Source organism: Pelobates fuscus, chromosome 6, assembly GCF_036172605.1.
Source record: "Pelobates fuscus isolate aPelFus1 chromosome 6, aPelFus1.pri, whole genome shotgun sequence".
Lineage (NCBI taxonomy): Eukaryota > Metazoa > Chordata > Amphibia > Anura > Pelobatidae > Pelobates > Pelobates fuscus.
The window spans coordinates 296,622,147-296,648,978 of record NC_086322.1 but is presented as its reverse complement, the minus strand read 5'-3'; the positions used below and the strand labels follow the sequence as shown (position 1 = coordinate 296,648,978).

The window sequence follows — 26,832 nt, the reverse complement described above, 5'->3', positions numbered from 1 at the left end:
TTGGTAGTAGGAGGGGGTGAAGTCCCCGAGGTGGCTGTCAGAAGGGGTGCTGAGGAACAGAACATTGCTGCGCCCCTATTAGTTGGGTAGTGTGGTGGGATCGTATTGATAGCCTGGCTGTGCAGAATGTGCTTGTTTGTGGCTTGGCTTTCAGTGAGATCCTGGATCCCACGCTGTCCATGGGGCTAGAGGACAGGACATAGAAAGACGGGATTTGTCATGAAAAACTCCCACCTCTCTGACAGTGTATGGGTCATTGATTTTTTACGCATAAAAATAAATAAATAATAATGATAATTAAACATGTACAAATTTCTGTTAAAAACGTCAAAATTGTCAACCCCTTGTTAGAGAATTTTGTATTTGGGTTTTACTGCCACCAAGTGGATAGTAATAGGAACTTACATTTGTTAAATGCTCCACATATTATCCCCATCTCTCATAACGAAGATCTAGATTTTTTTTTATTTGCATAGCCAGGTAACCAGATATAGAGTGGTGGACAAGACTGCATGAAATTCTATTTTAGGAGCCATTTAGCCAACCCTTAAAGGGACAAGATCAATTACAGATATAATAAATATGTACCATAGCAACAGGAGTATTCCCAAAAATTAGAATTCCAAGTGAATGTCAAAAGAAATGAAACCAAGCATGCAGTACCACTCTTCACATTGAAAGCAGTTTTGCGAATGAGCTTGTGCGCATGCATACTGAAGCTTTGGCTTTCTCCGAGAGGGGAGCTAGGGGCACAGTAACGCACACACAAACGCTGAATTGATAGACGGTAAAGGAGGTCGTATACAAACTCCTTTGGTGTCTGTCACTGAAGGTCAGTATTACAGCTGTGTTAATTTTAATAAATCAAAGCAGGTAAACGTCACTGTGTGCCAGGAAACAATAACTGCACAATAAACTGTGCAATCCGCACAGGCTGTTACAATTTAGAGTGGCCGTAAGTCAATATGGTGTCTAGAAACCGGACTTAACATAGAAAATAACAACACTAATACGTCAAACTATCTCCATTGACATTATGACATTTTTATTTTACGCTCCTTTATTCCGGAGATAAAAGGACGCTAGTTACCCTGATCCCCCCAACGCTGTCCATTGTCACAAACGTGCAGAAAGTAGTAGGTCCTAATGACTACAGAGATATGCAGTTACATCCAAAACAACTGAACCCCTGTGGATTATGGGAGTTCAGACACAAATAAAACGGGTTTTTATCCCCCCAAGAGAAAAAAAAACGGTTATGCCGGGGAGGGTTATATGGTCTCCAAGAAATTATGTTATTGGCAAAACAAATTTGCTCCAGTCCTCCGACACCACGTGTCATTGTCACACGAGAAAATAAATTGACAAGATGAGTATGCATTGATGCCGCCAAGAACACATAACCCGCCAACATTGGCGTAGCCGGGGGCAGGACACGACTTGCGTCACTTGCGCCACCCAAAGGGGTGAATTAGCCTGAAAAACGGTAAATTCAGGCTGCCTTCCAATCACAGAGACCAGACAACTGAGGGCAGGTCATGGAGGGAGCACTGAATGGTTCTAGTGCCCTTATTGTAGCACAAACTAATCTAATGATGCTCTTGCACTATGCATTTTGGCGACAAAAAGAGGTTCCCTGGTGTCCCCAAAGAACAAACCTAGCACGTCAGGGCAGGACACTAAAATTGTGACTGTCCCACTGAAATTGGGATGGTTGGGAGGCCAACCATGGGAGCAGTGTGCACCAGAACACCACGGTGGAGCGGTGAGGGTTTGCTAGTGATGTGGTTGTAGTACGATGACGGTTATATCATCCCGGATTGGCAGCCAATCTTGGATCCCCACACGGGAAGCTATACTTGTGTATTATCTGAAATGTAAATTCACTTTAAATTCCAGACATTGCACTCTCTAGTGAATAACTCTGATTGTGTAAACACCCAAATAAAAAAAATTGATCAGAATATATCAAATTGCACTTTTTCCAGACACACATTTTTTTTTTTTTAAATCCATCCATGGGCAAAAAACCTGTCCTCCTTGGTTTGATGGATTTTAAATTTATAATAGATTCCCACACTGGGATTTTAAATTCATAATAGATTCCCACACTGATAAGGCCTGAGACTCTCTGTGTTATTATTATTATGTTATAATAATAAGTTATTATTCCCACACAGTGTGTAATATAGGTTACCTGTTATTATTGCAATGCTGTGTGGGGTGTACAAAGATGGCCGAAGGTGTGCAAAGATGGGCGCCGCAGCTCGCCAGGGCTGAGATGTAAAGAGAAGTCGGAAGCTGCCCTGGGTGTACAAAGATGGCCGCCGAAGCCACTTTAGCGTTCTCCATTGGTGACCTGCGAAGTCAGGTGACCCGGAAGCGGAAGTTCCTATCTGCACAGGAAGTCTGTAAGGGTTTGTTTTGGTTCTTGCTGCTGGAAGATGGGTTGTGATGGAGGAACGATCCCCAAAAGGCACGAGCTGGTCAAAGGGCCCAAGAGAGTGGAGAAGGTATGTGTGATATCAGCCCTCACTGTGTGGCAGGGACAGCCAGCCCTGCTATCCCTGGGGCTTTAGAACTACAATTCCCATCATCCTCAGCTAGCTTTGGGGCTGGCTGTGCATGGTGAGCAGCATTAACACTTTGTGAACAGACTGCTTTACAGCCAGATAGGTATTGGGTTTTATTAAAGGCTTACTCTAACCACCAGCACCACTTCTGCTGCTTGAAGTGGTTATGGTGTAGCAGGAGCCATGTTCTGGCTGCGGAATGTCATTCCTGTGCATGTTTTATGGCTGTCTTTAGTGCAGACTGCACGCCGGGGACAGACATTCTTTGCTTTAACCTGTAAAGCGGAAGCTTGGGTCTCCCCTCCTTAACTACAAAGCAGCTAAGCTGGAAAACAATTCCAAGTCAACTGTGTTTTTCATTTTTGGCCTAAAACTCTAAATCCTTGTTGAACTTGTGACGGACTACTTACTGAAACATATATTTTTTTCTGATGGTCACTGTATGTAGTTTTAGAACTTATAGCTAAACTGCAATTCATTATTCGTGGAATGTACTTTTAACATACTTGTGGTGGAATTGTTATGTACCAAGTGTCTTGTGTTTAAAGAACATTCTGACCGCAATGCCGCCATGCTCATAGATAAGAAGAATACGCTAGCTGTTACGTTATGCTCTCAATCACCAGTTATTAATAACGTAGACACTGTTCTGTTTTTGCATAAAAACCTTTGCTCTCCCATTATACTGTAGAAAACAACTTACACTGACAACCTGTGTCTGATTTACCGAGCTCTCGATATTCTCGAATCTGGAAATCTTAATGTAAATTATTAAAGTCTTCCCTCTGATAAACTCACTTTGTTTTTATGGTTTTTCAAATGTTAGTAAATAGCCTTGTTTGTGTTTCCTTTACTCCTCTCCACCTTTATGCTATTGTTTTGAAGGTTTCGGAGACTACAGATCTTACACATGCTCAGCTTATTCCAATGAAACAGATCAGTGGAAGAACATTGATCATTTGATATTAATATGTTATGTATACTAAACCCACCATAGGTGAACATGTGCACTGTTTTATTCAATAGTGTCATTTGCAAAGAAATGACAGTTTCCTTATAAGACACTGGATGATAGTAAGAACCCTGGCACAAGCTGTAGGAGAAGTGCATTCAGAGAACAGTGATCATTTTAAAGCTAATACATTGGTTTTGGTTGCTAAACCAGGAAATGTGAAGAATGAATTAGGAAATCACACATTGAATTAACCGCTGGATAAATTCTCCAACAGAAGAAAAAGTTAGATTCCCAGGATATTTGTCATCACCCCAAAAAGACCATTCTTTGCATGCTGTAAATATATATCACTTCTCTGTGTTATTGCATAACAGTTTATCTTTTAACTCTCATTTCCAGATTGATAAGAATGCAGAATTAGTGGCCCGCTGGTATTACTGCACTCTAAGTCAAGAGAAACTCACAAAGCCGATCGTTACATGTGAGCTGGGCAGGTAAGTTTCTGGTGTATTCTAGAAATTCTGAACTATTTTCTTAAGTGACCGCTAAGCATCATGGGGCTTTGCATTTTAATAGCTTACATCAGGATATCTACCGAGTACAATGGTATCCAAAGACCTCAGGTACCAAACATAATAAATATAGAGGCCAGTTATATAATCATGGTAATATGATGCACAAGGCCTGAAAATATCTCATGACCTCGGCCAACATAGGCCTATTCAGAAAAATATTTCAAATTTTTGGATATACTAAAACAATTTTGTAATGTGTTATGGAAAAAAATGGAAAGTTTTATTTAAAAAAATATTTAAATCATTTGGTAAAAGTTAATCCAAAAATATTAGATCAAGCGCATTATTACTAAACCTCTTGCCTCTCTATCCTTAAGCACGTAAAAGTATATAAAATAGACAAATAATCCATGCTGGAAAATGTAGATTACATGCACGTAACGATGGGCGCATGTCAAATATGCATATGTTTTCCTAAAAGAATGAAGACATTTCCTTGGAATCTAGGAGTCACCTACAAAAAGATAGGAGCCAGGTTTATTTATTTATTACTAACAAAGCTTCATTTATTTTTTGAGCAACAAAAATCAAAATTCTTAAAAGGACTCTATATTCATCAGAACCACTACAGCCTAATGTAGTGATACTGGTGTCTATAGCCTGTCCTTACAAACACAAAGAAAAGACAGTGTTTACATTGCTGCCTAGTAACACCTCTAGTGACAGTCAGCCAGATGGCCACAAGAGGTGATACCTAGTCCAGTACCGCATAGTGTGCAGCACCTACGTTCAGCATCTCCACGCTCTATGTTCCTCATAGAGATGCGTTGATTCAATGCATCTCTATGAGGAGATGCTGATTAGCACATGCACAATGGTCTCCCAATGCGTTTACTGTGGGAAAGCATTGCCTTGGCTGAGATCATCAAGATTGATAATCTCAGCATGGAGGTGGGGCAAGTCATGACGCACGGCATGGTGAAAAGAGGTGAGTGAAAACACCTTTCCCATGTGGTGGGTGGGCGGGCGGCGGTCACCTAAACATACACACAGGCCGACACTCTCAGAAATGTATATATTATTTAAGTCCACTCAGCCCAGTAGGGAACCTTTTGAGAGAGCTGAGATGTATCGTCTTTCCCTGGGGTCCAGTGGGGTTACTGTAATCTTCCTGCTTTACTCCCTCTTACGCTGCTTAGTGATGCTGGGGCTGAAGTGACGTCACTGCAGAGCTGGAAGATTATAGCTCCATCGCCACCTCCATTGCGCACAGCTTGCCAGCCTTCTTTGCTCTCCATCTGAACAGGCTGACAAACACCCCGCGCCACACAAATTCCTAGTTGCCATGGCGACCTGGGATTTGGCGAGCACTGTCCTCGATTACTTTCATTATACGGGGGGATTTTCACCTGCTAGGATTGGTAAAATAGGGAAAGACCTGCTTCCAGTTTTGTAGTGTGCTTGCTAGGGAAAAACATGTTGCGATTGCATTTAATCTCTATGTAAAGTGCCTGTCTTTTTTAGGGTCAATATGGTTTCATCATTCTGTGTCACAATATGGCTCTGTTATATTGTGATCCCCCATTTTGAAGATGGGGGGATTCAGTCTAGTTTTACCAACTGACACATGCTATCCTTTCATTGATATGTTCTCTGGTTTATATGTTGTTTTCTTTCAGGCTCTACAACAAGGATGCAGTAATTGAATTTTTGCTGGACAAGTCCCCTGATAAACCTCACGCAGAATCCGCAGCCCACATTAAGAGCATGAAGGTATTTATAGACGTAAAGTTACACAAACCGCTTGAAAAACTTTTGCAACAAGTGGAAAAAATGGCGCTACAAAATTACCTCCAAAATTTTCAAACACAAGTAGCTGCACTCTTAAAGTGTTAACCCAACAAATTCACACTCCCAAACTCGAAAAAAGAAAATAGGTGAGATGTGTCTTTAAGACCCACAATTTTCTGTGAAGACCCAAACATTTTATGTGCAATAACTTAATAAAGTGCAAAAGAACCTTTGTATAGCACTATCAAAGTGCTTGTGCTATAATATAATATATACATAAAAGCGAAAAATGCAATTACAAATATGTGCAAAAATGCCCTTTTACAAACGCACTTTGAAAAAAAAATGACAAAATACTACCTTTTCTCAGACCACTCAAAAGAAGATTCCCAGAATGCAGTCAAATAGGTCCATAAATGTATATAAAAAGGAAGAGAAAATATATATATTTACGATATTAATTTGTATGTGTAGTTAGAAATTTACACTCACAAATATAGAGCAGATGAGTCTACTCTAACTTATTTCACAGACAACCTTAAAAACAACAAGCAAGTGGACCCTCCTTCCCTTTCTTCTACAGTAAAGCTCTTTTCCAGTCGCTCCAATTTGGCCAGAATACTGGCTCTGGATTTCAAATGTCGTTGTTCCTTCCAGGAGGCGGGGTTAGTTACCATTTGCATGCGTAGAGACGTAGGTAGCATAACGACGCGTTTCGCCCTAATGATGGCTTCCTCAGATCTACCTTCCCATTGCCCGCACTTCACATATAAGTCCAATCTACATGGGCATGTATTTACTTCAGTCCGTAATTCTTATGATCGAACAGGCTGGTATCCAAAACCACATTTGTATAGTGGACTTTGCCAAGATCATGGTCCGAAACCACGTTTGTAAGCTTTCTATTGCATTTGCAGTTTACATAATATAATTGTCATTAACGATAATTGGGCAATCCTGGTACAAATGCAAAAGAGTGAGTCTGGAAAACCATTATTTTGTTCCACCATAAATTCCTGCTCTAATCTCCATGAATATGTGTACAGTAGAGCTGCTAATGTGTCCTTGATGGCAAAGAAAATAGGGAAAACCATTATATCCAACTTTATTGAAAGTGTCATCTTCTATTCACTTTCCCTAGTATATATAACACCTCTAGTGACAGTCAGATGGCCACATTTTCGTAATATTATTATTATTTTTTATTTTATTTTTTTTAACCTGTTGCGGTTTTATATGGGAATAGCACCCTAATAAAGGTTGGTATTTTACTGTATTTTGGACAATGCAGCCCATTCATATTCAGTTGTGGACTCGAGTTATGGAGTTTACGATTTCCCCTGGAATGGAGTTTTTTTTATATTATTAACAATATGATTATCTAGGGGGACTCGGCTATTGGGTAAATGTGCCCTTACAAGTGAAGGATCACTGATCAGCCACAACATTGAAACCACCTGCCTAATATCGTGTAGTTCTACCCTTGTGCTACAACACAGTTCTGATGTGTCGAGGCATGGACTCCGCAAGACCTCTAAATGTGTCCTGTGGTATCTGGCAACAAGACATTAGCAGCAGATCCTTTAAGTCCTGCAAATTCTGAGGTGGCGTCTACATAGATTGGATTTGTTGTTCTAGCACATCCCACAGATGCTCAATCAGATGGAGATCTGGGAAATTTGGTGACCATGACAACATCTTGAACTCGGTCATGTTCCTTAACCCCTTAAGGACCAAACCTCTGGAATAAAAGGGAATCATGACATGTCACACACGTCATGTGTCCTTAAGGGGTTAAACCATTCCTGAACCATTTGTGCAGTGTGGAGGGTGCAATATCTTGCTAAAAGAGGCCACTACCATCAGGAAATAACATTACTGTGAAGGGGTGTACATCGTCTGTAACAATCTCTAGGTACTTGGCATGTGTCACATGAATGCCAGAGCCCAAACTTTCCCAGCAGAACACTGCCTCCGCAGGCCTTTATTCCATAGTCCATCCTGCTGCCATGACTTCCCCAGGTAAATTATGTATACACACTCGGCCGTCCACATGATGTAAAAGGCAGCTTAGTCATTGGAACAGGCAACCATCTTTTACTGCTCCAGGGTCCCGTAATGATATTCACGTCCCCATTGAAGGTTCTTTGGGCGTTTTGACAGGCGTCCTCATTGGCACTCTGACCAGTCAGCGGTTATGCAACAAACTGTGATGCACTTTGTACTTTGTATACCTTTCTATCATTTTTCCTGCTTCCAAAACATGACTTTCAAGAACGGACTGTTCACTTGCTTCCTAATATCACACCCCTTTACAGGTGCTATTGTAACATTATAATTATGCTATACACTTCACTGGTTTTAATGTTTTGTCTGACGAGTGTATGTTGATTGGGTGCTAAAGTGACACTGAAATGTGCATTTGTTTAAAATGTATTCCGATTAACCCCTTAAGGACACATGCCATGTGTGACATGTCATGATTCCCTTTTATTCCAGAAGTTTGGTCCTTAAGGGGTTAAAGGGATCCTATAGTGCCAAGAAAACAAACCTGTTCTCCTGGCACTATAGGCTCTTGGAGTGCCCCCACCCCCTTTACCCCCCCCTGCGCTGAAGGGGTTAAAACCCATTTAGCCACTTACCTAAATCCAGTGCCAATGTCCCTCGGTGCTGGGTCAGGCTCCTCCCCCGCCAACGTCAGCAGACCTAATGCGCATGCGCGGCAAAGGCCGCAAACATTAGACCTTCCCACAGGAAAGCATTATTTAATGCTCTCCTATGGGGAAAATCTGACGCTGGAGTTCCGTGAGGAAGTCCAGCATCAAATAAGTGCAATTTACTCCATGTAAACCACAGAAGCAGCCACTAGAGGCTGGATCTCTGAAACTGCTATGTTTTCAGCTGCAGGATTCAAATTAAATGGACCTGGCACCCAGACCACTTCATTGAGCTGAAGTAGTCTGGGTGTCTATAGTGGCCCTTTAAATTTGACCAACATGTGCAGTTTGATAAGCACAATGCTTATTTGAAATTGTATCTATAAAGTGTCACCAAGGGTTGTTTATCGTGTCAGGCACATATTAACATGATATTGGTTTAAATAAAGAAATGCAGTGTTCTATGTCTTTAGTAATCATTCTTTTTCTCCTCCAGAGTGTGATCGAGCTGAACCTGAGTGACAATCCTGCTTGGTTAGGTGATAAAGGGAACAGGAAGGGAGATGCGTATGATGAGCCATGTGCACAGTTTATATGTCCAGTTGTTGGTCTGGAAATGAACGGAAGACACAGGTAGGAGTACATCGCAGTTTAACGTGGCCTCATTACACAAGTGGAACATACGGTCTTAGTCCCCCTGGCATAATTCATCCATATCCAAATTGAGATGCATTGTTTGCCATACAAACATACCTATTGTTATGAAAACTAATCCTTGTATGGTACCAAGCTTGCTTTAGCAATAAACACTACGAGCTAAACTCCCCTGACTACCCAAAAAATGTTAGGCCACCTCAACACAGCCTATAGGATCAATCTAAAAGCAGAATTATCTCTACGTTTGTTTCCCTGCCATGGTAATTGTCTGGAATTACTAGAACTTTGAGTGTGTAAAAAATCTATTAAGTTAATATATTTTTAATCGATAAAGTAATTAACGGGCTGATGGCATCACAAGCAATGTGTTAAGATAAGATATTGTTGAGATTAACGAAAGCAAGCCTTCCAAATCTTTTGCCAATTTTATTTTACAGTCCTATAGGTCTCCTTATACTGGGCTGTTAGTTCGAATTGAATACCCTTTGCCACTCAATAGATTAACTTAAAACAAAGTAATAAGAAATAAAAATAAAGCAATTTATTTCCTTTCTTGATCAATAAGCTCTTCCTGTTTTATAAAAGATTATGATCTCATATGACTGATCGTAACTCATATTCTAAAGGTCATAGACGGCAGCAGTGTAAGTTTAGAAAAGATTTAACAGTTCCATCATGACCCGTATGAAAGAGAGATTCCTATTTGCTTTGTTATCACTGTATTTGGTGCAGTGCGATAGAATGGCTTGTGCTTTCATTTTTCTCTTTTTGTAATACAAACTGATAATATCCTCTTTTTACGGATTGTGCATTTGTTGTGCCCTTGTGTTTTCAGGTTTTGCGTGCTGAGAGGTTGTGGTTGCGTGTTCTCCGAGCGGGCTCTCAAAGAAATCAAAACAGATATTTGCCACAAGGTACGCAATGATTCTGATGCTTAAATATATTTTTATTTTTTCACTTGTGGAGGTCCTGTTTGTGTGACTCAGACAGCAAAAACAGAGGTATATGTTATTTAAATGGTAATTGCAGGCACCATTGCCACTTCAGTGATTTGAAGTGATTATAGTGCCATTTAGCTATGAAACGCAGCACATACAGAGGTTAACCCCGGTGCTACCTCCGGCAGTGTTTAATGTTTTTTTGGTGTCGTCCGCTTGACTAGAACTAGTCAATTCTGTGTCTGTTGCTAAACAATTTGCCCCATTACTGGGGAGCGGGCAGGGTACTCCTCACAACATAAACTCTACAGCAGGCTGGTATGGTTATGATGCTTAGAGTAACCCTTCCAGCTGTTCTTTTAATTCCAAAATAGGTTTTTGGTAAAGTAGGAGGAACTATTCTTCCTTCAATTGGTTTATAAGATCATGGTATGGAGAGGGTAAAAGTGGAAACATTTGATAAAGGGGAAATAAGATGGACAGACATTGACTAGTTATTTATGTGTCTATATGCATTCGAGTGACTAGTTAACTTAATATATTTCTATTTATTTTTCTTTATTCTGCATCGGTGACTGCTTTCCATGCTTTGTGCAGAAGCCGCTTAGAATGAGTGTGTTCCATGAAATGTTTCTACACTCTGAGACAGTTTAATACTTAGTGTTGCACATGGTTTCAAATCAAGCGATAATGTTCTTTGTTGAATCGGCTAATGATACTTGACATTTTAACTGAATATTTCTGTTGTTTCCTGTTATGTCTCTCTGCTTGAGAAGAGCAAAACAAGCCGCCTGTTCTACTGTTACCATCTCACTGCCTCACAAAGTGTTTAAAGGGGAAGTTCAAGCACCATAACCACTGCAACTTCTTATACTGTTTTTTGGTTATGATGCAAGGACTGTGTTGGTGCAGTTCCTTGAACTGGTTCGGTTTGTAAAAACCCTTTCAAACTGCTTTTACAATCCCTGAGGATTTCCTGGCACACAGAGCTCGCCCCCTCAGTTTTCGTCACTTTATCCATCTGTATTGGGTAAATGGGACCCTACTGGCACCACTAGATTGATACATGCTCTCTGATTATTGCAGAAATATTGGGAGGGAGTATAAACGATTCTCATGTGCTTAATGAAACCTTTTATTTTTAGGGCAGCATAATGGTTCCCAGCTGATGGGTATTTATAAAGGGTTTCCCCATGTTTTTATTTATTTATTCATTTATTTTGTTTGTAAACCATATTCTCAAAATGGCTGCAAAAAGTCCAACATTTTTTATGCATGTTGATCTAATACTATAACCCGTAAATACAATTGGTAAACGATAGGCCGCTGTGTATCAGAGGTCGGTGTCTCCCACTCTGTTAGTCGCTGTTCTACGCATTCGCCTGCACTGTGCCGGGGAGGATGGCAACCAAGGATTTGATAGGGAAAGTATATGTTTATGTAGAACATGAGAATGTGTGTCCGGTCACTCAATAAGAATTTGGGGGGTAACCCCTAGTAGGAACATTCAAATACCAAGAAACTGAAAAAAGGGAAAACGTGATAGCAAAACCCTTCTTGAAAAAGAGTTACCCATTTGTAAAACTTAACTTTTATTAATTCAAACATATTAAAAGTATTTTAAAGAAGTGAAGCATATAAATATGTACAAATAAGTCCCAGCGTACTAATGGATATGGTAGTCTTAAAGAAAATAAATTCTAACCAGAAATGAGATTCGAATCAACATATGCAGTGAATCGAATGAATGAAAACATTTCAAAACAGGGGGGGAGGGAAATATATAAGAAAAACAGAATAGAAGAAAAGGCTAATATCGTGCCTTCAAGGGCACCCCGTAAAAAAACTAGCCCTCCCTCAACTATATCAGTAGTTGCGGGTCCCAAACCTTTCCAAGTAACAGAGTGCTGTACCAAACCAAGTGCTAAAAGGTGAAAATAGCGAAAGTGATTACAAAAACAAAAGGACAATAAATAAAGTAGTAAAAAAAAAATAAAAAGTAAAAACTGTGTGGTGGCTAAATCTCCGTATTAATGTAATGCTGCAGCATCGTCCCATATAGGTAAAGACACACACACACACACACACAAACAAATAAGTCCCCACGCAAGTTTCACCACCAACCGGCTCTTCCAGGGGATAGGGAAAGTACCGTAAGTGAATTTTTTAAAAAAAATTTTGCTACTACATTTTTCATGGATTGGCCAAACCCAACCTGGGTTGACGTCTGCATGCTGACACAAACATCCAAATCCTAGCTTGTAAAATCATCTAACTTGCTCCATATTTGTTTCATCAATGCCGTGAAAAGCTCCATTGTATTTGCTAACCTAGAACAGTTTAGTCTCCTTGTAAGTGTTCAAGTCCCCCGTGCCAGTTGCTTAGCTCCCAGTTGTTAATGCTTTATTTATGCTCGCCAATATCATTAGCAGTTTTTCCCCACGGAACAATTTCTTCCAACATTAGAGAGAAAATCTCTATAATTCTAGTGTTGTCTTACACCCTTCCCTCATCAGTGGTTTCCAACCCGAGAATTTTCACATCGATAAATCCTGTATATTATATACTTGTGATCTTACTACTGCGCTGATTAACATAATTCGTTTTACAGTGCGGCTAGGCCTGTACGGCTCCAAAGTGTGTGTCTCTGTCTTGCAGTCACAAGCGCACAAGTATTAACCTACCAGCCAGGCCAATGACATTCTTGCCACCATAAACCGGATGTGTAATATAACCTTACTGCTAAAATTTTTACTTCTAGCTTGCTGAAGTGTTTTATGCGTTAAGAGAGGGTGTTTTTTATTTTTTATTTATTTACAAAAACGTGCAGAATTCAATAGAAAGTGGGATATTTATAAAGTAACCTTGTTACACCCCCCTCCCCCCTGACTGTCAGTTAGACAACCTGTTCAATCATTTCCTGGTTTGTTTAGTTCAGTGGAGCTAAAATCAAGAGGCAGCAATTACATACATGTTTTCATTGGTGGTATAGCTATTAAACAGTGTGTTTTTTTTTGTATTTGGGTAGTGGAGTGCCCCTTTAAGCTTGATGCATGGAGTTAATGTTTTATCACCTGCAAAATGTTCTTTTGTCCTAGTAAATAACATTCTCTCACAATTTAAAAAGATTTTTTTTTTACATTTCTCATGTAGTGTCCTAAATATGAAAATAGCACTTCTGTACAAATCTGTGTAAAGTTAATTCATAATTTCTAAGTCAGTTTATTAGTTAAGTTATAAACAAAGTTGCACTCTGGAAAAGTTGTCAGAAAAGCAATATGTCTTCCAAACAATGTCCGCCATATTGCCGGCCTTACGTAGTGGGAGATGTCGTTCACAAACCTATATATTGCCTCATTTTATTCAACCTGGATTTCAGTTGAACAGCCACAACATGTGTCTAATAGATTATAACCTATTAATGGTTAATGCCATCCTAAATAATTAATGGGTTGATTGAAGAGGTCATGCGCACAGCGACATAGCCCAAGTTAATATCTTGTAGTTTTGTACTGTAATTGAAAGTGAAATCTATAATCTAATTACATGGGCTAACATGAAGCAGTCTAGTGGGGTAATAGAAAACCTAAAGAGAAAAATTGTGGATCTATAAAGGGAAACCTCCACTGTGACACAGAGCTTACAATCTAAGGGTATAGTAGATGCTAGATTTGGCTGCCTGTGATACAATAGTATAATTTGAGGTCCAGCCCCAAAATTCCTTATCAATTTCTTTGTCAATTATTGGCAGTTTGTCACCTTCTTTGTCAATCAACAGTTTCACCGTTTTGGTAGTGGTGAGATCATGGCTGGATCACTTAATTACGTGTGCCAGATTCAAGCCTGACAACCATCAGAATGTGTGTTTGCCTAGTCAAACACTGTGTTATATTGTGTATACGTTTGTCATGATGTACGTCACAAAGTTTGTACTCCCTGTAAAGTTGTAACTGGACGTCCTTTGTCGTAGTACATGATTTAGGTCAGGTGTTGGCAGGCTTCCTGGTGTAGTTGTCTTCCAAATACCAGTTTGGATCTATTTCCACCTCTGCTTGTTCTAGAACTCTGAGCCTGTAATGTCTCTCCAAACAATCTGTCACCAGCGGGTGCAATCCAGGGTCAAACTTATTGGCAAACAAATGCGGTGACTCAATGATCCACGGTAGATCTCCAAGTCCGTATACACAGATATCTCGAACATATTGTCCTGCCGAAGGAATGTCATAGAATTTACTTCAAATTGAAACCAACATGGGTTGAAACAGCAAAAAAATACGGGTTTGATTGGTCGATTTTAAAGAGCCAGTTGACCCATCAAATGAAAGTAAAACACAGCCTTTATCCACTGTGTTAATTGTCACTAGCTATATGGATGTTCTGTGGAAATATCACGTGCTGTGGTATTCACCACCAGTACTGGGGGCTTATTCCATGTATCCACAAAACTGTATGAATGTCCTAAAATTCCTCCCACTTGTAATCAAGGAAGACCTTGGTTTATTGGTGTCTGCCATGTCACCTTCTCTCCTTACCCTTTTCTTGGATATATGTATATGATATATATTTGGATTTTTATGGTATGGTATAGCATTGTTCTATCATTTTTGTAGTATAAACGTAGAAATCTCAGAAACCTAAAAGTGTCCTTAAAGGACCACTCTAGGCACCCAGACCACTTCAGCTTAATGAAGTGGTCTTGGTGCCAGGTCCAGCTAGGGTTAACCCATTTTTTTTATAAACATAGCAGTTTCAGAGAAACTGCTATGTTTATTAATGGGTTAAGCCTTCCCCCAAATCCTCTAGTGGCTGTCTCATTGACAGCCGCTAGAGGCGCTTGCGTGATTCTCACTGTGAAAATCACAGTGAGAGCACGCAAGCGTCCATAGGAAAGCATTGTAAATGCTTTCCTATGCGACCGGCTGAATGCGCGCGCAGCTCTTGCCGCACGTGCGCATTCAGCCGACGACGGGGCGGAGAGGAGGCGGAGAGGAGGAGGAGAGCTCCCCGCCCAGCGCTGGAAAAAGGTAAGTTTTACCCCTTTTCCCCTTTCCAGGGGCGGGAGGGGGACCCCGAGGGTGGGGGCACCCTCAGGGCACTCTAGTGCCAGGAAAAAGAGTGTTTTCCTGGCACTAGAGTGGTCCTTTAACGTGGTTTCTCCACATAAAACTAATGAAAGCTAAAAGATGCCCTGCAAATAGGTATGCATTCCAAAATAACCGCATATAATGGATGACCTCTTTCATATTAAATAAAAACATGTTTTGACAATATTCCTTTAGTGTACACATAAATCCTGAAAATGGCTAAATCTAATGTAATATCTCAATGGTAAAAAAAAAGAAAATATCAATAATTCAAAGGACGTCCTCAAATGTAAGTTTTGAATAATATACACTTTTTTAAGTGTGCGACTTTTAAAATATGGTGTTAGATATCTTATCCGCCCCCAGTGATGAATTATTATTTATTTATTTTGTTTACCAAAGCATCCGGGATGAGACACGCCTTCTTGATCTTTCCATTTCACCGCTCTGATATTCCCCTCCCATTGCGCATTAGGAGTGGAACCTGGGACATCTATGAAATAAAAGTTAGTCAATGTTCCTGCTGCCGGCTTTAGTTTTCAGACATTCTATTATGTTCGTAAATAACTTGACCTTGTACTTAAAGAGGAACTATCACTTTAGGAATAGCTCCTCTTTCCCTCACCAAAATAAACACTGTGGTGATGACCGGAGCTGGGATAACTATACATCACGCTGGCATAAGCAGTGCTTCCCGCTCCCCACTGTCAGTAAGTAGTGCAAGTGGTACCAGATTAGGTAGCAGTATCCTTCAAACTATCTGATGACTGGGATTGCTGCCGAATACAACTCCCACTGGGAAAAACAGGGAAGCTAGTTTTGGTAGGTAGGTGTCCTCTACACTTATTTTATTTTTTTTATTTTTTTGTGGGTATCTATCACTGCAAGAAGCTAATAACATGGGAATTCAAGGAAAACAAAATCTGCAATTTTTATTTTTTTGCAAAAAAAGATTTATTTTTTGTGTACGCGCTGTCGGGGTGAAAGCACTGTCAGCATGCCACTATCGACCTGGGTGGGTGATACCGACCATGACTGTGCCTAAGATGGGGCTTTCCCTAAATGTTGGGCAGAGCCTCAGTTTTTGTCACAATGCTTCTAGATGGTTTGAGAAAAGCCTGGTTTACAGCACCCAGAGACTCATGGCAACATAACCACTACATTAAGTTCTAGTGGTTACGTTACTTAAAATGCCCCTTTATCTAACTACTTTCCTGCACTATGTACTGATCTTTTAAAACTATGCATTTGTCTGTTGGGTGATGTAAAATTAATGTGACACCAATGTTCAAACCTAGAGGTGTTCTTAAACTTCTTCAGGACACCTAAAAAAGAAATAGGAATGTTCTTCAATACCTATGTGCTCTCACCTTTCATCCGGTTAAGTGTCACCCAGTAATGCTCGTCGGGACTGTACGTGTCTCTTGACCACTCGAGGAGATCCTTTGCGTGTTGATCAGACAGCACAAACCTTACAAAGTCCCGCGTTAATGCATAATAAGCTGTTCCAAAGAACAGGGTTATATTGTGTGGTGGGCTTGATTTTGCCTTTGAAGTTTGGGAAACATAAGCCATCCCTATATGTTGGAACTCTTGGTAACTTATGCTTGTCCTGTACTTCATGTGTGGTGGCTGTATCACTCCAGGAGTCAAGTTACGACCATTCCATTGGGTTTTTAAGTACTTTACAATTTCTCGATTGGTTCTGATGGGGAAATCTTGGCCACATAGGTTAATAACGTGTCTCCACTGATTATCTGATTCAATCAGATCCTCCATGCAATTAATATCTGCTTTCAGGCGTGAAAATCCTGCATACACCACGGTCTCTTGCTTTGAAGAAATTATGATATTACTGAAGCAACCAGTCAACTTCCGGACTGTTCGACTGTAGCTCTTTGAGGACTTCTTGTCGATGTGTATGCAGTAAACATTCTGAGGAGCATATATGGCTCTGAGAAGTTTCACAAACATATCCAGCTTCTTATGTATCGTTATTATGTATGCCAAGGGATAATCCACTTCCTCTTTTGAAAGTGGCTCTGTTATGAAGTTCAAGTCCTGGATTATTGTAGTGCAGTTGGTGGTAGTTTGCAAACATGTTGGGCCTTGATCGTGCGATGAACGGAGTAATGATTGACAAATGTTCCCTACTGTCAAAGCGGCTGTCTTGCCTTCAAGAATAGCGCTACAAAGTTCCCCTGGATAAAACCCACATTCTTTTATTTCAGGAGCAAATTGTTTTTCCTCATCCAGATCCTTAATATTGCTAAGCGTAAACAGCAAAATGCAGACCCCAATACATAAAATAAATCCAGATTTGGTGGCACCAAGTTGGCTCATTTTCTTCACTCCACTTGTGGATCTTCTGCATCCCTCTACATCTCCCTCAGAGGCTTGACAAAAGAGCCAAACAAGTTTTGCTCTGACGTTCAAAGAATTTTATTTGCGCATGAAAAAAATATTCCAGATAGCCCAACCATTTACAGCGGCTATTGAAATTGCCATAATCTGTTGGGTGTGAATTCAACCTGGTTGTATCTCTGTAGAGTTGGAGCAACTGGTCCTGGTTAACTGCACACCTAAAAATGCAAAAACTGTTAAAACACAAGACTAGTCTTTAAATCCATTCCAAGACTTCCTCATAGAAATTTGTTTCCCAGATAGGTGAGGCGAAAAGGTAAGCGGGGATTTATTGAGTTTGAATTTGCATTGCAAAGCAAAACCAAGCCCACATAGACTTGTTAATAGCAAAGAGGTTAACCAGCCCATGTACCTAGCCTCCTGTCTATTCCGTAATGCCTGCTTGGTTTATCAGTAAAGAAAAAAAGGGAGCCGCAGGATTAGACAGGCAAGCAGAAAGCTCTCAATTAATGAGAATTTGAAAAACATATAGACCACACTGGAGTATTGATTACTTTGTGGATGGATTTAGGTCATAGATCAAAAGATACTGGCTGTGTGACATATTGCTCCATGTTTGTGTGTTGTGTTTAAAAAAATAAAAAATAATATATATATATATATATATATTTTAATTTGAACAATTAAACTAGGGCTACCCCACCTTTTCCCAAGACATTTTGTGGAAATTTTTTGTTTTTCCTGAAATTTGCCGACATTGATTACTGTTTTACTTCAGTGGAGGCTAACCCCAAACATCTGCTGTCACTGTGGTTGAATAGAACAAATCTTTAATTAATTGTATCAGAGGGAAACCGAGTGACCATTTCTTACTAACTCTGACCTGACATAAAGTTGCTCCGTACCCCTCATTTAGTTGCGTTTCTCTTTGGATAAATAAATTAATAGATATAGTTAAGAATAAACTTGCATATCTGATAAGTCGCAGAGCCTCTCGACTGCCGCTTGATCACAGATTAAGTGCCAAACTTTTTTTTTTTTTTTTTTTTAAATAAGGAATATATTTGGCCTGCAAGTCCTGAGAGGGTTTAAACCCACAGTAAAGTGAGCAGGATTCTCTCCTCTGTGAGATGATTGTAAGCTCCTTTGGGCAGGGCCTTCTTTACCTGCTGTTCCCATATAGCAAATGTGTTTTGTTAGAATTCCCTGTTTTTGTCTTATTTTACCTATTTCGCCACGCTGCAGAATATGTCTGTGCTATATAAATCGTTGTAATTGTACAGTCTATTACCCCCCCCCCCCCCCCCCCCTTCTTTCTACACATCTCTGGGGAGCAAGGAGCTAAAAGCCAACAGATTCTCTATTGTAATTGTGATATTTGTTTTTTGAATACAGGTTGTTGGTTTTTTTTTTTTGTTCTGAGACAAACAGGCTAAATTCTTATATAACCATTACATTCACATGCAGACCTATATGTACAGAAGCACGATGTAGTAATTGGCTTCATAGAGAGCTTGGCTTTACAGCATATGGGTCAGAAGTAATTTTCGTAATGTACACGTGTCTGGACAAAACATGCTTTTTATTATAGCATTAAAAAATTAAATAAAAATAAATTTATATTAAATAAAAAATACACACACTATTATTGTTGTAACGCAGCCCAGATCCCCAACATATGCACCTTAATGTTTTACATCTTATAAATCAATAGATATTAAATATAAGCAATTCAATATCCCCCCCCACACAAAACGTACCTTTAAAAAAAAAAAAAATCTTTTCAGCCTCACGCAGTTATATTGTCATCGCCGTCCAATTTGTTCCCCAGCTCAGTCAGTCAGCCAGACCGTGACACTTGGCTTTCTTCTGTAAAGACCCCGAGCAGCTCGCTGCAGTTACATATTAACAGAGTGTTGTGCTAGCAGCGAAGGTTTGCTTTCTCCTACCTGCAGCCTTTCCATTCACACCCTCACGGGAGCAGAGCTGTGCTGCGTGTCCTTCAGGATATCATTAAAAACACACCGCCTGGGCAATTTGCATGGAAGCTCTGCTGAAAGATGTTTCAAGATCCTTCCAGCCGATGGTCCCATCTGATGTAATCTGTTGCACTCCGAGACAGAGCTTTTGCGTAGAGGTAGATTTGTGTGACTTTGAAGCTGCTGGTTACCTGCCACCCTTTGCAGCGAGATTATGTTACAAACTGTGGAAGGAAGAGATTGGTTATCAAACATACATACTTTCTGAGCAATTCTAACACTACAGGAGCAGTCTCCCAACCCTTTCACTGCCGGCGTATTGAACTATGTTTGTTCTGATGGCTTTACCTGCACTGCATGTTTTACAGTTATAGGAGTTCTGTGGCTCTGGAGAAGAATACAGTATTATATATATCTCCAGAAGAGTGCAGTTCAAGGAATCGCTAAGATACTGCGCCGAACCCTGACACTCCCAGGACTCTGGTAGAGGTCTCGAATAGAATGAGGAATATATATATATATATATATATATATATATATATATATATATATAATATCTCAGCACATGCCCAGCAGACATAATCTGTTGTATTGGAAAAAATACTGTTAAGCAATGGATAAGCGTAGTAGATGCAGGTACCGGTGACCCATTAGAGGTGATGTGCTGAAATACAGCCCTGGAAGGATTAATTTGGCTACTAGACAGTCTAGTGCAAACAGAGTTGTTGGGTTTGGGGAGGAAGGGGGGGTTAGTTTGCGTGTGTTTTTATTTCTCTTTTTAACTCTTTCACACACAGAACAAAGTCACATGTCTGTCTGAGAGTGGTGGGGTTCATGACATTTATATCCCTTTCCAATACTTTGGGTCTCCAAGGATTTGTCTTTATATCCCCATGAGTGACATGTTTTTCGCTGGATCTTAACCGAGAGCTGGAACCTTCATTTCCTTGTTTCATCACTGAATGGACAATTTCTGGTTTATCTTCCATTATGTTCTTAGATTATCAGAATCTTTATTGATCACACACTGCACTGTATCAGAATCTTTATTGATCACACATTGTACTGTATCAGAATCTTTATTGATCACACATTGCGTTGCACTGTATGCCATTTCCAGTGTCAGTCCATAAAATGTCTTATAGCGCCTTAACCAGTCACACCTTGTGTCGAATATCTGCTAGTTCTTTGACAGTCCTGTGTGCAGTCTATTATAGCACTAAGTAAATGCTGGCTGCTTTGTTAATGTCACCCAACTATACACCAGTCAGCGTCTGCTGCAGGTAATGTTGAAGGAACACGCTACCATAACTACAGATTATCATAGTTGTGTGAGGAGTCTTTCGTTGCAGCCAAACACACAACCAAGTCTCTCTGCTGCAGCCGGTGTAAAGGGGAAAACTCACTAAACCGAAACGAGGCCAGCAGTTCCCAGTCAGCTGTTTTTGCCTAGATTTTGGGATTTGTTTTTCTGTTTTCTACAATTTCATATTTAGTCAATAAATCCAAATAGCCTTTCACTCTGCGTTCTCTGTCTCAATCTATCCAATAGACAGGGGATTTCATAATGTGAGAATGTCCAGCATCATTTAGGCGACCAGAAGTCGCGTAAGCACCAGGAAGTCCCACAAGTGGCTGTCTGGTAGATAGCCACCAGTGGAGGAGTTAACCCTGCAAGGTAATAACTGCAATAATTACCACTGTAGGGTTAAGGGACATGTGACATTGCACCCAGACCACTTCAATGAGCTGAGGTGGTTTGGGTGCCTACAGTGTCCCTTTAAAATGACAGAGGGCAGAGACATGGTAGGAAAGCGTGCGTGAGTCAGATTGAAAGAGGGAAGAGAGATTGTCAGAGGGAGAAACTATGAAGCCAAAAAAGATGGGAAAACCGAGATGTGTGACAGCAACTGGTTCTTTCTAGGGTGGTAAAATTAGTGGCACGGGCCACGCAGCCATCCTGATTTGACTTGCACAGTTACAGGTTGGGTTGTTTACTAACAGAAGTCATTTTAGAAATAATTGTTCAATCTTTCCAGACATATGAAATCAATGGAAAATACTTCCTTGAGATCAGGGTGCTTTATGAACATTTGTTTCCCCCCCTACTTTTCAGAGGCTGAGAAGCTGTTGTAGAATGCATTTAGCACCTGTCTGCATGAGAGCAAAGGGAAATGGGAGGGGAAAGAGAGGGGAAGGGGAGAAGGAAAAGAAAAAAAGAAAGATAAATCTCCTTGTCAAATTAAACATAAAAGAACCTACATTCACAGAGACATGCCTGGCTATTACAAGTTAAAGCTAACAATGATTTTTTTTCTTAATATGGCTCAATATTTCAATTGTATGTCTATGAATGTTAACGGGTTAAATAGACCGTTTAAGAGACGAGCAGCACTACAGGAGATAAATAACTCTAAAGCATCAATAATATGCTTTCAAGAAACACACTTTTGTATAAGGAACCCTCCTACCTTTAAACCCATTAAATACCCACAGATTTACCATGCTTTCTCACCTCACAAATCAAAAGGGGTCTCTAATAATGTTCCATCAGGATTGGATATTTAAACAGGATTTAATATATAGGGACAAGCTAGGGAGGCTACTAGTTGTGGTAGGAAACTTAAATGGATTACAATTAACAGTTGCCTCGATATATGCCCCTAATAAGTCACACATTTCTTTTTTGAGTAGAGCATTTTCTAAAATCATAATCAAAGGTCATACTATAATATGCAGTGATTTTAACTGCATATTGGATCCAAACATGGATATAAAGAGGAGTAACGGTAAACATCTGTTACGCCAGACCACCCTCCTGAGTACAACATTTTCTAAACTCATTAATTCGTGTGATCTATATGATACATGGCGCAGTTTATACTTAAACGATAAAGATTACACCTTTTTTTTCAAATGCACATAGCACTTACTCTCGGATAGACATGTGTCTAGTGGATAAATTAACATTAATGAATGTCTCTGAGATAAAAATAGGGACTAGGGTTTGGTCTGATCATGCACCGGTGGTCACCACTTTTAGAACACAATTCGCAGTAAGGGGTAGAAGCACATGGCGCCTTAATGAATCTCTCTTAAATCAAACAAACCTAGTCTCCCAAATAAGCACGGCAATTAGGTCTTTTTATAATGATCATCTCTTTGATACTTCAAGCCTTGTAATAAAATAGATGACACTTAAGGCAGTCCTGAGAGGGTTATTTATTCAAGCAGGCTCAATACAGAAAATAAAGATATTGGCAGATAAAGAAAGTCTCTTAAACAAACTTAGTGAATTAGATAAAGCAAATAAATTGAACCCCACTAAAAGAAAATCTAAACAGCTAAAATTAAACAAGAAATACGAGAGATGTCCGTAAATATAATAGAGAGACAATTAAGGAAACTAAAACAGACACATTACTCGCAGGGCAATAAGGCTGGTAAATTATTAGCAAGCAAATTAAAGTCCCAATATTTACAGACTAAAATTCCATTCTTGATAGATTCAAACGGCATAAAATTGTACAATCCGCAAGATGTAGTGGAGGAGTTGGGCTCCTTTTACCAAAAATTATATAATTTAAGGCTGGATATAAATACGTACCAGCCTTCAAAATATGAAATATCTACTTTTCTTAACGAGGTTAATTTGCCTAGATTAACTACTCAACAATGTAATGTTCTTTCTGAACAGTTTTCTGAAGATGAAGTAAGAATGGCGATATATACACTTCCTAAAAAAAAAAGCTCCGGGCCCAGATGGGGTTTCAAATAATTTCTATGTAATTTTTGAAGCTCAACTTACACCACATCTTGCAAATTTATTTAATTATTTTAAGGTAGCTGGGTCTTTACCGGAAGAAATGCTTTTGGCCCATATTATTACTTTACCCAAACCAGGTAAAGTGCCCAATGAATGTGTTAATTTAAGACCGATTTCTCTACTAAATACAGACATAAAAATATATGCAACGGGGGGCAGGGCCGGGCCGCCGAGCGGAAAGGCAGCAGAACACCATGACTCCTGGCCTGAGCCCGAGAAAACCAATAAATCCACACTCAGACCACCCCAAAGAAGAAATAATCGACATATAATTAACGAGAAACACCCAAGCTTCATGGGGATACCAAACTGAGGCCAGTCTTGGGCCGGGAACACCGAAAATAACGGAGCGGCCTACTCCCCATCATAAGCCTGGACGATGGCAGTCCCTGAAGATGCACAGATAACTGACCAGCAGCCCAGAGATAATGGTATACCAGCTATAATGCCTACATGGGGGCCACACCGTTGCGGATGACGGCCCGGCTCCGCTCCCCCTCACCCCCCGGCCACATGGAAGCGGCACACTCCGGGGCAGAGGAAACTGCGAGGGGTCCAAGCCGACCACCTGAACGGGCAAAGGCTACCGGAAAGGAGCGCGCCCGAAGACTCACTCCAGACAGAGAAGCACCAAAGGGGTCTGACATGGGTGGCTCATACTGGCCCTGGTAAAGCCGAGCACCGGACGGATCCTCCGTGCTGTTACTGACTGCCGGAGAAGTGGGCGCCCGAGCCTCTGGGTTTATGGGGTCCCCGGAGAGATCTGTCCCCGAAGCAGTGAGCCCTGTGGGGTGGGACCGCGCTGTCCTCCCGACGGACCGGTGGTCGTGGGGGATGGGCACCGGCTCCAAATGTGTGGCCAGCACCGGGTGAGACGCACGCTTCAAGGGACTCACGTGGAGCTGGGGAGGTGCAGGGAGCGGACGACCAGTGGACTTTGTGGTGGGGTCCAGCCGACAGTCTGTACTCCTGAGTGCCCACGGTGCCACGTGGGGCCCGAGCGGAGATCGGCATGGGGAAGACGGAAGGAGGCCTGGCGACCCAGGGACAGTGTGGTAGCAGCGCCATAGAAGACTCCCCTCAGATGGCCATGTAGACTAACATGGCCACCCTGTAGTTTACAGTTAACATTTTTCATTTCTATGTTTACATCTACTCTATAGTTAGTTAGCATATATATATCCATGTACTTAAAGAATTTAGGGAACGCTAGGTTGTAAAGTTAAGCTTATACACTACTGTTAGTAGCCCTCAAATCATAAGCATTCTCTAATACCACAAGTCAGAATTATAATAGACTAGGCGGTAATAAAGTACATAATGTAATGTGTTTGTTTATATGCTCTTTTTGGTCGTAAACATGCAAGGTAATATAGCTTGATCTGACCAGGCAGCAAGGACTTAACAAAATGTTTTTAATTTACTACCATAAGCTTTTCTTGTTAGCATATTACTACATTAACAAATCATATAGTTAAGGGCCGGTCAAACAGCCCACAGATTCAGATGACTGCTAGCAGTAAACGACAGAGTACAAAACTGTCCGCCTGATCCACAGATAGATAGACATCCGAGCACAGTTTCAAATGCAGTTCCATGCACCAGCGCACACACGCAAAGCTAAACAGCTAAATGCTGGTCTTACGCCGAGGTAGAGTGCCTCTACGTGGGCTAACTTTAAATTCTTGCCCCTATGTGCATAACGACTGCCTCTCATCACACGGAAATACTTACAAACTTTATAAGACTTAACTCTCACATAGACATGCTGCAAATATTACCTGGGCTTCGCGAATGTTAACGAACTATGTCTACTGCCTGCATCGACATTGCTTTTATGACATATGCATATGTTGGCGCACCCGGGTGCTAGTTACTGTTGCACCGAGCATGGCCATATAGAGGCTCTACGCTACTTCTAAGTCTTATCTGGGAACAGAGGCATGAGGGGAGGCACGAGACACACTTCTAAGCAGCCAGTTTTCCTCATGTAATCCCCCCCTAATATTATTTACTTATTTACTCACATTCTTATTTATTTTCCACATACAACCCGGCCGCATGTGCATGGACCAAGGTCCCTGGAATCCATGAGAGGACTCAGCTAGGGATCTTCACGTAAGGCCCTATCCCTCAGGCCCCCTTCTGCTCGGGGGCAACCCCCCCCCCCCCCCCCCTCTCTTTTTTTTTTATATTAATATTTTTTAATTTTTACTATTATTATTTTACTCTATCTGGCTCACAGAAATTACCTATCACACGAGCTACTTAAGCCCTGTACCCGCTCTCCCGCATATAAATGGCTCAATGTCCTAATATAGAGACTCCAGATAGGGGCTAGAGATCCTGGGTAAGAGATATATATAATATAATATAATATAATATAATATATAATATATAATATATAATATATAATATATAATCCAGGAGTCCTGATAATACAGGTAGGGAAGTAGATAGAAAACAGGGAGAGAGAAGTATAAGTAAGATAAGGGGTCAGTTACAAGTGTACTGACAATAACTTTATAAAGCCTCTCTCCCTGTAAAACTAACTAGACAGATATAGTATAGGAAAGGGAAAATCAATAGTACAAAATTAGAGCATCTTCAAAGTGCTCCACACCCATAGTGTCAAGTGTCCATGTGAGAACAAAGAAATAGAAACAAAAACGCCCGACGCGCGTTTCGGTGCTTAGGTATTGCACCTTCCCTGACAAAGTCTCTATATTAGGACTCCACAGGGGGGTAGGTTTGGGACCTATACACTTTTGCCTGGAGTTTTGGTAGACACTCCTAAGGTTCCAACCCTGCATCTAGCAGAGGGTTGTGTGGTTATAGGGACACTAGGGGGAAGGATACTTTGGATGAAGGCATTCCTAATAAAACTTTATTTCTTTATGTACTATTTACATCCTGGATCCCTCTAAGCTTATTTAGCAGTGCTGTTGTTCCCTATACCAAGTATTGTGGTAGAGAAGGGATTTGGAGATTTTGTATATACTTTATTTATTTATTTTCTTGATTCCTAGCCTTACCCCTTTTTGGGGGGGTTATTGAGCCATCCACAATGTTCTATATATGGCTATTTCTATATCCAGGTGATGCACGGGGTCTCAGGTTTTGTTCTATATTGAGACCCCCTAGCATCTTTATTATAAGGCTACACTACTTGCTCAAGGTCTTTCAATAATACTTGAAAGGGTTTCTCCTCCGTTATGGCTGGCACTAGAAAGTGCACTGTTTTTACAAGGCTCATTATCGTTCGCACTATGGTCTGGGAGTATAGTACCTAATAAGGCAACAGAGTTTTTCCCAACTACAAAAACTCTTCTCCATATATGGAGAGAGTCAATTCTTAAACTTTCAGTAGGACAATATTTATTATTTGTTGCACCCCTGCAGACTCTGACTGTTTTTACGCCAGACCTGCAGCTGGAACCTTGGACACAGCTAGGCGTATGCCATATACGGTCATTACTTAATGGCTCAGGTG

General features: G+C 40.6%; 2 protein-coding genes across 2 annotated transcripts in view; one reads left to right on the top strand and one right to left on the bottom strand.

Moving 5' to 3' along the window:
• Positions 1–2,381: 2,381 nt before the first annotated feature.
• Positions 2,382–26,832, top strand: part of RTF2 (replication termination factor 2) — a 33,589-nt gene continuing 9,138 nt past the window's right edge. The window contains exons 1-5 of the mRNA XM_063459549.1: positions 2,382–2,513; positions 3,928–4,022; positions 5,723–5,816; positions 8,988–9,124; positions 9,984–10,062. Of these exons, the coding sequence (XP_063315619.1) occupies positions 2,445–2,513; positions 3,928–4,022; positions 5,723–5,816; positions 8,988–9,124; positions 9,984–10,062 (474 nt within the window). The 5' untranslated portion in view covers positions 2,382–2,444. The remainder of the gene's footprint in view (positions 2,514–3,927; positions 4,023–5,722; positions 5,817–8,987; positions 9,125–9,983; positions 10,063–26,832) is intronic.
• On the bottom strand, positions 13,886–19,735 carry LOC134615123 (beta-1,3-galactosyl-O-glycosyl-glycoprotein beta-1,6-N-acetylglucosaminyltransferase 7-like). Its single transcript, XM_063459548.1, has 4 exons — positions 19,484–19,735; positions 16,541–17,752; positions 15,568–15,663; positions 13,886–14,293 (listed from the first exon to the last, which is right to left on the bottom strand). The coding sequence occupies exons 2-4, from the start codon at positions 17,511–17,513 to the stop codon at positions 14,070–14,072; spliced, it is 1,293 nt and encodes a 430-aa protein (XP_063315618.1). The 5' UTR covers positions 17,514–17,752; positions 19,484–19,735; the 3' UTR covers positions 13,886–14,069.

What these genes read in the sequence shown, in the direction of transcription:
- LOC134615123 (XM_063459548.1), bottom strand. Translation starts at nt 17,513, where the DNA reads ATGAGCCAACTTGGTGCCACCAAATCTGGATTTATTTTATGTATTGGG. An exon ending in GACACTTAACCGGATGAAAG is followed by an intron (nt 15,664 to 16,540) that starts GTGAGAGCACAT and finishes TTTATTTCATAG; the next exon opens with ATGTCCCAGGTTCCACTCCT. An exon ending in GTCTCATCCCGGATGCTTTG is followed by an intron (nt 14,294 to 15,567) that starts GTAAACAAAATA and finishes TTCCTTCGGCAG; the next exon opens with GACAATATGTTCGAGATATC.